The following is a 10,783-nucleotide window of genomic DNA, read 5'->3' as shown; positions in this document are numbered from 1 at the left end:
AATTCTGGCCAGCCAAACGGAAACCTCCGTAACCCACCATCAAGAACAGAAAACACGCTTGCTTTCTGTGAGCAGCACAATCTGCCAGCCCAGCAGCTCCAGAAGTATTGTACACAGAAATCCCGCGCCCTCGTTTTGATACCTCAAGCACAGAAAAACCTCTAATCGTGGCTTCTGTAGATAGGCTGGCTCTTGTTTCTACAGATTCTTTGCAGCTCCAGAGGGACGGGAAGGGGGGTATTCCTTTGCAAGAACGTTCAACACGCCAGTCCAAGTGGTTTATTGTAGACTCTCCTGATGCATCTGGGGTAAGTTGTCTCTTCAGCGTTGGTCAAATGTCCTCGTCATTGCTTCTTTGCCGATTCTTGCTTATTGGTCGATTCTACTAAGAGAACAGGCCAAATCCCAAAGAGAAACTATTGAAAGGAAGGGAGAAAAGGGGTTCTTAAGACTGCTGGGCCGAAACATAGAAACACAACACACATACCTCCCTGGAGATTGCCAAATGATCAGACAAAACGTTCCGGTTTTGGCTCCTGTCCATTTAAAAGCAGCTTGATCTGTGTAGAGGCCAGTGGGTTTTCATAGCACGCAAGCAAGCAGATTGTCACTTGCTAATGTCCACGGACCAAGCTGCTGTTAAAAGACACAGGAGCTAGGGGAATGAACATGATTAGTAAATAGTAATTCCAGTTTATGCAGTGTTTATACACAAGAGCATCTGGGTGACTCTTCTGAGAAACGTTTATTGGTTTAATAGGCAAAAAAAGATGAAGAGCTGTCATACTGTACATATCTGATACTCTGATACTGAGTCGAACCCTTGGTCCATTTAGGTCAGTATAGTCAACACTGACAACAGCTCTCCAGGGTACCAGGCAGGAAGTCTCTCCCAAGCCTACCTAGAGATGCCCGCAAGGACTGAATCTGGGACCTTCTGAATGTATTCGCACAAGGCAGATGCTCTCCCACTGAGCCATGGCGTCTCCTGGACTCAGTGCACAAGCAACCAGGAGTTTTAGCCGGCTTGGCAAAACGACGTTAACCTTCACGTTAGAAGAGGCAATTCACATGCCCTGGAGATAGGTGCAAGAGCAGCCGTGATGTGCAGAGAAGCGTTCTCACTCCTGCAATCCCGGGATCCCGAACCCTAGCATTGCGGCACTGGGAGAAAGCCATTTAGGGACCTCTTGTCATCAGGAGAAAGGGACCTTTGTGAAGGCAAGAGGGGAGACTGGCCTGGCCCCAGCCTTCAGCCAGAGGAGGAGTGCAGTTGCTGAAGGAAGTTTGCCTCCCTACCAGAAACTGAATGCTCTGCTCCAACTGCTTCAGGGACTGCGGAGGGCGGCACCCTGTGGCCCCTTTTGCCAGCGGGGGGTGCATGGGCTCCTGGGTTTTTAATATTAGTGCAAGCACCTCCAGGGCACTGCTTTCGATGCCTACAAAAAACAGTTTCATTTAGGCAACCCTACCCAGACACGTAATTATAATATGTACGTCTGTTTTTCACACTATTGATTTTCTCTGAATTTTGATGATGTTATTCCTGCATTGCAGGGGGTTGGACTAGATGACCGCTGGGGTCCCTTCCAACTCTACAACTCTATGCTTCTTTGCTGCTTTTAAAGTCTGTTTTTAATTCCTACGTTTGCTTAGCGTTTTATACCGCCTTATGCTTTCTTTAAGAGTACCTGCTATACAAATCTTGTTAAGAAAATTAATATACACATGAAAGGTAGTGCAGTTATTCGATCAAAAGGCACCTTCAAAAATGACATTTACTTTATTATATTTTCATTTCACAAGGCCAGAGAGGGTTACAACATCAAGGGTAATACAAGGAAACAGCAACAACGGTCATCACCCATCTAAATGCAAATCGGTTAAATCACGAAACAGAAAATTCCTTAACAGCCTAAACAGCAGAGCGAGAAAGCAAGACAATCCTTTATCTCCACCCAGTGACAGGAAGCTTTAAAATGCTGTAGTGCTGCATGCTGGAGACACTGCCCCCGCTCCCCTTGACCCCTCCATCTGCCCAAGCAAATGACTTGGCAAGCACATCCAAAGCTTAGCTCTTCCTCTCTCTGTTTGCCCTAGAAAGCACTGAGCATTCTGCGAAAGTGAAGCAAGTTCTTAGCAGCTGGGCTGTCTCTTGGAAGCTTTTCCATCTGTGGCACTGGGCAAACCTATTTTAAAGTACCGTATTTTTCGCTCTATAAGACGCACCAGACCACAAGACACACCTAGTTTTTGGAGGAGGAAAACAAGGAAAAAAATATTCTGAATCCCAGAAGCCAGAACAGCAAGAGGGATCGCTGCGCAGTGAAAGCAGCAATCCCTCTTGCTGTTCTGGCTTCTGGGATAGCTGCGCAGCCTGCATTCGCTCCATAAGACGCACACACATTTCCCCTTACTTTTTAGGAGGGAAAAAGTGAGTCTTATAGAGCAAAAAATACGGTATTTGGAAAGGTTCCCGCTTGGATGCCTGCCTTGTGTGTGAGTTCAGTGCTGCATTTGAAGTGGAAGATTTTCAAGACAATTAGGCACGTCTCAACAATAGGGACGGGAGAAAGCGACAACCAGCCCACTGAGACTTAGCAATACTATCGCCTGGAGTGTGTCCTTGTTGCCTCCACACACGAAAAAAGGGTGCAAGGTGTTTCAATACGGTTGTGGGACACAACGTTCTGGTGGTTCAGAACAATGTTTCAGAAAAATGTTAATTTCGTCTTGCGAGGCACCCCTGTATTTTACTGAATTCCACAGAACTCAAACTGTATGCATTCTTCACAGACTCGTTTTGGTCTGCCTGAACGAAGCCTGTGGTCCACAGACCACAGTTGGGAAGTCCAGCGGCTGGCCAAAGAATTCCAGGGCTATCAAAAAATTTCCAGGTTCGGAGAAAAAGAGGGAGAGAGGACTGCTTTCCTGATCCTGCTAAGAAGAGAGGTATGTCAGGGACTGGCAACCTTCTGCATGCCAAGCATGTGCTCCACCATTGAGCTATGGGTCCTTGTCTACACATGTGAAGACGGGGGAACTTAAGAGCCTTGCTGGAGCAATTCAAAAGAACATTTTTGTCCTGAATGCCGCCTCTGAGCCAAACGGAGGAGCATCACAATCTTACTTCAAAGAAAGCACACCATCACAACATGCCAGGCTGCCAGATCAATTGTGCCGCAATTGTGCACCTTCCTTCTACGCAATTTGGTTGCGTCCATTAATCCAAAATTCCTGCAGAACTGCTTCAGCTACAATCGCTTCAAACGCCTCGAGACACCGAGGTGGTTTTGCTGGCGCTACCTCGATCGCCTGGTCGATGAATCGCATTTGGAAGATGCAATAAATCTCCTTACAGCTGCAGCTGTAGCTAACTGGAAAACGCTTATGGATCCCTTCATTTCTCAAGAGGTCCCTTCCAGATGTGGACCATTGTGTTGGTGACAAAATTAACTCACTACAAAAGGACTCAAGCAGGTTTTAAAACTCAATAAAATTTATTGGTGGGGGCGGAGTGACAGTGGTTCATTATGTTTTTTGAATAATATAGCTCAGGAAGCGTGTGCCCTTTTCTCTTCTTTCTCAATGTTAAATTGACACTGCAGATTTTATGTATGCCGTATCTTTTGTTTTTCCCTACAGTGAAAAGCAAATCAAAAAAGAAAAAAAAAAAAATAATCCATCACTACCAATCTTATATGCTTCTGTCCTAACAAGTCCCGTCACCTGCACATGCCGTAAATTACTGTAGAATTCCTTACCTTGACCTTTGGCCTGTACTTCAGGTAAAGTGTCCTTGAATATAAGCTAAAGAGGAGAGGTGAGTGGAGAGAAGGAAATGAAGATTAATAAACAAGCACTTGGGGACATCAGCTTAGGTGAGACGACAGAACACGGCCCCAACTCAACAGGGCAGCTCAGTCGGCAGAGCACAAGACTCTTAAATCTCAGGGTTGGGAGGTTCAAGCCCCACGCTAGGCAAAAGATTCCTGCATCGCAGGGGGTTGGACTAGATGACCCTCGGGGTAACCTTCCAACTCTACAAAGGCAAAAGCAGCCAGCTTCCTGTTTTGAATACCTGGGACTGTGAGAGAACCTGGTGGGAACCATGGAGGTCAGCTGGGCAAGCATCTGATGGGACAGGGAAGCCCACTGCTGAGCGGAGCTTCTGATTTAAGGTGCTGGTTTTGACCTTTAAAGCCCTTCCCGGCCTAGGACCCTCGTACCTACGGGACTGCCTCTCCCGATATGCCCCACGGAGGACCTTAAGGTCTATAAATAGCAACACCCTAGAGGTCCCGGGCCCTAAGGAAGTCAGATTAGCCTCAATCAGAGCCAGGGCCTTTTCAGCACTGGCCCCGGCCTGGTGGAACGCTCTGTCTCATGAGACCAGGGCCCTGCAGGATCTGATTTCTTTCTGCAGGGCTTGTAAGACAGAGTTGTTCCGCCTGGCCTTTGGCTTGGAATCAATTTGATTCCCTCCCCCCCTTTCTTTCTTTTTTCCTTTTTCCTTCTGTGATGGAACTCCCATTTGGGGACTTCCCTGGCTTTTTTTTCTGGCCCACATAGGACCAGTCTAGAGAGTTGGCCTTGGTGAAGACTTGACGTTTTTATCCCCAAAAAAGTTTCTGATTTGAGTTTCCACTGAAATGAGACTGCATTTTAATGTTTTTATGTTGTATTTTAATCTTAAGCTGTATTTCAATCAATTGTTTTTATATTTGGTGTTAGCAGCCCTGAGCCCGGTCTTGTCTGGGAAGGGCGGGGTATATATATATATAAAAAAAATTATTATTATTATTATTATTATTACTGAAGCTGGGACTCTTGTGCAGCGATACTGAGGTGAGGGATCATAAGAAGAGCTTGGCTCTGCTAGATCAGGCTAAAGGCCCCTGTCTAGCCCGCTGCTCTTCCAGTTGGCCAACCACATGTCTATGAGAAGCCAATATGCAGGGTGCAAATACCTTCTCCCAGCTTGCGATTCCCAGCAGCTGGTATTCAGAGCTCAGGTGGAGAGGGCAGGTGGGCAAAGCTATAGCCAGAGCCAGCGACAGACATTTTGCCTCCCAAGGCATTGTCTCCTCTGCCCCCACGAGTCCAGCTGTATAGTCAAATTATTGTGGCAGCTGGATGAGTTAACCCCACAAGTAGCGCTGGGCAATATATCGTCCAAAACCAGTTTGAAGTCCATAGCGCGTCATCGGTTTCATTTTTTGACCTGGCAACGTATCACAAATCATGATGTGCGTGCATGTGTGCTAAGCAAAAATCACAATGCGGGAAAAACCATGAAGCTAGCGAATGCCTCTACAGTCATACCTCATGTTAAGTCCGCTTCATGTTACGTTCTTTCAGGTAACGTCCCGTGGCGACCCGGAAGTACCAGAAAGGGTTACTTCTGGGTTTCGCCACTTGCGCATGCGCATAAGCGCAAAATGACGTGCACAGATGCGCCGCTGCGGGTTGCGCTCTTTTCATGTTGCGAATGGGCCTCCAGAATGGATCCCGTTCGCAACCAGAGGTACCACTATACATAGCTCCATCCTTATTGCAGACATTGTGATATATAAGTATATTGCAATGTTTAGCTGGTGATATATCAAGAAGTTGAAAACCAGATCTTGCCCAGCCCTGCCCTACCCACAAGTGCCTTCTCTCCCCCTTCCTGACAGTGAAAAATAAAGTAAGAATAAATTGCTATTTATTCTGTTGCGCTTTCAGAAGTGTCCCACGTCAGCTGCCTGAGGCGGCTGCCCCACTCTACCTAATGACAGGGCCGGCGCTGCACCAGTTGCTGCCATTCCTCCCTGCGAACCCCCTTGCCACCTGTCACCCACTGCTGCTCCTCTTCAATGCATACAGCCCTGGACGCAACTCCTAATCTTATTAACAGAACTTTTTACCAAGAAAGCAGTCACGCTTTTCTGGAAGGAAGGGGAATGTGGTTTACAGCTATGAAGTTGGCAGCACATGGGGCAGGAGTTTCCCCACCCAGAGCCCACGAGAAGGGGGGCCATCACACCTGAACAAGATATGAAGGTAGGAGCCGAGGCCTGTAAGAATGTGCCACCAGGCGTGAAACTGCGTCATGACACTCACAAGCGGAGGTAGCCTCTCCCGCAAACCCCTGTGGAGGGAGAAAAAAACAGGACAGAGTCACAACCTGGGCCTCTAAGCCGCTCCATTTATATACCTGTCAGACCAGTTTCCTGGGTGTCTGCTTTCTAGGAAGACCTGGAGATACTAACTCAACCTTTTCTTTGCCTGGCAGCTTGCTGAAAACAGTACTTTCTGTTCTCTTGCATAATATATATTGGAGGCAGAGTTTAAAAGGCGACCTTCGTCAAAGCTGCACACTCGAGGAAAACGTGGGCTTGCCGGGCACAGGAACCAGCGTCAAAGGTGTCGGTAGTTTTTTTGGTGCACCCGGTTTACCTTTCCATGCACAATGAGGCTCCCTTGCGTCAGCGGAGACAAGCACTGCTTTTTGTAACCGCATGTTCAATTTGACATTTGTGCGGGTTACAGGGCAGTTCATTCCACCCCCGGTGGCTGTGAAAGAGACCGTGGAAAAAGACTTGTCTGACAAAAGCACGTCTCACAGCCCATTTGCAGCCCAATGAGGTGGACGTAACGTCACTAAAGCAATCTCTCTGGGTGAAGCTCATTCAGATTAGATCTTCAGGACTGTCTGATAAAACAGCGTCTCTTGAGTGCATGCAATCGCTGTAGCAGCGGGATCAAAGACATGCAGTTGTCACTCCAGTTGTTTAGGTAACTTTCAAGTCTCTGTAATTCTCTACCATGGAAGCTAAATGCTGCAGCTGCAAGGGGACCTTGGCCACACACAGTTGCCCTCCTAAACCCAGCTTTCCCCTCCTACCTAAGAACTGGGGGTAGTGGGGGGGGGGGGCAAACCATTTCTCATCACAACCTCCTAACCCAGAATCTTCCAATACTGTTTGTCAACACTGACTACAGTCTGACAGATGGCACCTTCAAACGCTACGGTTGCAAGAGTACAGTTCTGGACGCGAGTGGCGCTGTGGTCTAAACCACTGAGCCTCTTGGGCTTGCCGATCAGAAGGTTGGCGGTTCGAATCCCCGCGACGGGGTGAGCTCCCGTTGCTCAGTCCCAGCTCCTGCCAACCTAGCAGTTCAAAAGCACACCAGTGCAAGTAGATAAATAGGTACTGCTGCGGCGGGAGGGTAAACGGCATTTCTGTGCGCTCTGGTTTCTATCATGGTGTCCCGTCGTGCCAGAAGCGGTTTAGTCCTGCTGGCCACATGACCCAGAAAGCTGTCTGCGGACAAACACCGGCTCCCTTGGCCTCAAAGCAAGATGAGCGCCGCAACCCCATAGTCGCCTTTGACTGGACTTAACTGTCCAGGGGTCCTTTGCTTTTTACAGTTCTGGACTAAGACAGTGAAGCTACGATTTAGGAGCTACAATTTGGAACAGTGTACAAGGGTGATGCAATGTCAAGGGGCCCACTGGGCGATTTAGTACTGCATATAGTATAGGCAACTCCCCACTTAAGTGGGGGTTACGTTCCAGGCCACCGAGAGGCAAGTCTCATCTGGACAGCCCAGGACCTCCAGACATACTGCCCAGGCTTGTGCCCCAGGGAGGTCACTTTGGTGCTGCTAACACAGCGCTTTGATTTCACCCCCAGAGGCACACTCCATTGTATACCTGAAGAAGCGTCTCCACCCCCATCGTTCCGCCCGGACACTGAGGTCCAGCGCCGGGGGCCTTCTGGCGGTTCCCTCCCTGCGAGAAGCAAAGCTACAGGGAACCAGGCAGAGGGCCTTTTCGGTAGTGGCACCCGCCCTGTGGAACGCCCTCCCACCAGATGTCAAAGAGAACAACAACTACCTGACATTCAGAAGACATCTTAAGGCAGCCCTGTTCAGGGAAGTTTTTAATATGTGACATTTTAGTGTATTTTTGGTCTTTGTTGGAAGCCACCCAGAGTGGCTGGGGAAACCCAGCTAGATGGGCAGGGTACAAATAATAAATTCTTATTCTTATATCTCGAGACAGACGGTTGCCAACTACAACCATTATTATTGTTGATGATTTGTTACCAGTTCTTCACCCCAAGGTCTCAGGGCAGGTTACACTATTTCAAAAACAGTATTAAAAACGATGGGGTTTTGGAGTTAAATCCCCCCAAACTGCAAAGTCAGTGAACGAGAAGAATCGCACGCCGCAGTTCACTTACCTCAGTTTATCGCAGAAAATATTGTCTATGTTCCAAAGGAAAAACCCCAGCAAAAATACTGTCAGGGACGTATAGCCTAGGCCCCTCAGCCACGGGTATACCCTAGAGAGAAGCAAATGGGAGTTTTTTAATACCTTAAAGCAGATTTAACAACAGGAGAAGAGCCCTGCTGGACAAGACCAAAGGCCCATCTACCGTATTTTTTGCTCAATTGGACGCACCGGACCATAGGAGGGGGAGAACAGGGAAAAAAATTTTTTCCCCTTGTTCTTCCCCTCTAAAACAAGGTGCACTCTGTGCGTTCACCCGAAGCCTCCGGAGCCCAGCAGGGGTTCCCGCTGGGCTCTGGAGGCTTTGGGTTCCTTTCGACTTGCTCTTTGGGGCTGGCGGGGGGGGGCTGCTTTCCCCCACCGCCAGCCCCAAAGACCAGGTCGGGGAACAGCGGAAAGGAGGCGCTCCGCCTACCCGCTGTCCCCCAAGCTTGTGGGGCTGGCGGTGGGGAGAAGCGCTGCTTTCCCCACCGCCAGCCTCCAAACCAGGTCAGGTTTGGAGGCTTGCGGATATCTGCCCGAAGCCTGGGAGCGCTGCGCAGCGCTCCCCGGGCTTCGGGCTGCAGGCTGCTATCCGCAAGCCTTCGGAGCGCGGCGGGAGTGCCTGAAGGCTTGCGGATAGCTTCCTGAAGCCTGGAGAGCGAGAGGGATCGGTGTGCACCGACCCCTCTCGCTCTACAGGCTTCAGCGAAAGCCTGCATTCGCTCCATAGGATGCACACACATTTCCCCTTCATTTTTGGAGGGGAAAAAGTGCGTCCTATAGAGCAAAAAATACGGTAATTCCCATTTTCAAGCCCCGGACTCTCTAGGCATGGCGGAAATCTTGGGAGAGCCATTGCCAGTCGTGTTGGCAATGCTGAGAAGGGCAGACCAGTGGTCTAACTCAGGCTAAGGGAGCTTCCGGCACTCTCGCCCCGGCCAACCAGAGGCCTCTGGGAAGACCGCGAGCAAGACCTGAGAGCAATAGCCCTCTCCCCAATTGCCGCTCTCACCAACTGGTATTTAGAAAATGCACCTCCTCCAGCAGTGGAGGTGAAACACAGCCATTGCGGCTAGAAGACACCGACGCTTTAATCCTCCATGGACTGGCCTAATTCTCTTTTAAATCAATCCAAAGTGGTAGCCATCACAGCCTCTTGTGGGATCAAACTCCACAGTTCAACTATGTGAAGAAGCCCTTCCTTTTCGTTTGTCCCAAAACTACCAATGTTTGGCTCGGTTGGATATCAGCAGGTTCAAGGTACTAGGACAGGGGGGGGTTTTTTTGGGGGGGGAATCTCTCGCTACCCACCTTCTCCAAACTCTGGGTAATTCTGCACATCTCCATCATGTCCCCTCCCTCCACTCGCTTTGTCTCGAAACTAAAAACCCGCAAATGATGAACCCTTTCCTCATAGAGGAGCTGCTCCACCCCCGTTTATTCTGACTTTCCGTTTTGGTTTTAGTTAATAACAACAACAACAACAATAATTTTTTTTATACCCCGCCCTCCCCGGCCAGAGCCGGGCTCAGGGCAGCTAACAACCAGTAAAATTACAGTAAAAACATAATGGGGGGGGGAATTAAAATACAGGTTAAAATGCAGCCTCATTTTAAAAGTAGCCCATAGATCAAAACCGTAAGGGGAGGGAAACATAAGGGTCAGACTGAGTCCAAACCAAAGGCCAGACGGAACAGCTCTGTCTTGCAGGCCCTGCGGAAAGATGTCAAGTTGACTTGGGCTTGTTTGCAGGCTAAAAATGAAAAAACGAGAACACTAAAACATAATAAACAAAAAAGGAAAAACCCCAATAACTCCCCTCCCACAAATGATCAAGTGCAAGCGTTTTAAAGTTAACCCGTTCCTTACCATAAGACTATATATACAGATCGCAGTACTAGAACAGCCACCAGCGTTCCATACATAACCTGTACGACAAAGCAGAAGGAAAGAAGGTTTAATTTTCTCTGGGTGTCTCCCCTCTGCCGATAAATTAATAGAATGCTCTGTTTCCCTGCATGAAAGGTGTTGTGCTTCGGCAAACATATGCAAGGCTAGCTAAAATTTAGCCTTCCATTGCTTTAAGAAAACGCATGCCCATTTCAACCCGCTTGTGAAGATTATCAGAGATCACAAAGAAAGGAATATATGATAACAACAAGAAGATGAGGAAAATAACAAAGAGACTATCTGGACAGAATTGGACAGAACTGTGTAATTAAAGCAGCAACAAGAGTGATGTTTGGATCCCTTTCGGAGCTCGAAGTATGGGTACCCCCAATAAAATCTTAAAAATTTGGCTGTATAATTTGGAACTAATGTGATTTGGAATTAATGTGATTTGATCGGCCTGTTAATAAAAATTATTAAATAATAATAATAATAATAATAAATTTTATTTATACCCCGCCCTCCCCAGCCGAAGCCGGGCTCAGGGCGGCTAACAACAATAAAACAATACAAAAGTACAACACAAACAACACTCTAAAATCATTCATTATAAAATTAATTAAATTC

At 48.1% G+C, this 10,783-nt stretch overlaps 1 protein-coding gene across 3 annotated transcripts in view; it reads right to left on the bottom strand.

Annotated features, from left to right (window-relative positions):
- Window positions 1-264: 264 nt before the first annotated feature.
- ACER3 (alkaline ceramidase 3) overlaps window positions 265-10,783 on the bottom strand; it is a 46,380-nt gene continuing 35,861 nt past the window's right edge. For 2 of the 3 annotated variants that reach the window (XM_053385455.1, XM_053385457.1), the window contains 5 exons: window positions 10,136-10,194; window positions 8,235-8,336; window positions 6,029-6,133; window positions 3,765-3,810; window positions 265-416 (listed from right to left, as the gene is read on the bottom strand). In XM_053385455.1, the coding sequence (XP_053241430.1) occupies window positions 345-416; window positions 3,765-3,810; window positions 6,029-6,133; window positions 8,235-8,336; window positions 10,136-10,194 (384 nt within the window). In that variant the 3' untranslated portion in view covers window positions 265-344. Of the gene's footprint in view, window positions 417-3,477; window positions 3,640-3,764; window positions 3,811-6,028; window positions 6,134-8,234; window positions 8,337-10,135; window positions 10,195-10,783 lie in introns of those variants that run through there. The other variant, XM_053385456.1, reaches the window with a different exon arrangement.

The sequence above is a fragment of the Podarcis raffonei genome, chromosome 4 (assembly GCF_027172205.1).
Source record: "Podarcis raffonei isolate rPodRaf1 chromosome 4, rPodRaf1.pri, whole genome shotgun sequence".
NCBI classification, from domain to species: domain Eukaryota; kingdom Metazoa; phylum Chordata; class Lepidosauria; order Squamata; family Lacertidae; genus Podarcis; species Podarcis raffonei.
Note: the sequence above shows the minus strand (reverse complement) of the source record. Positions and strands in the feature narration are given on the sequence as shown.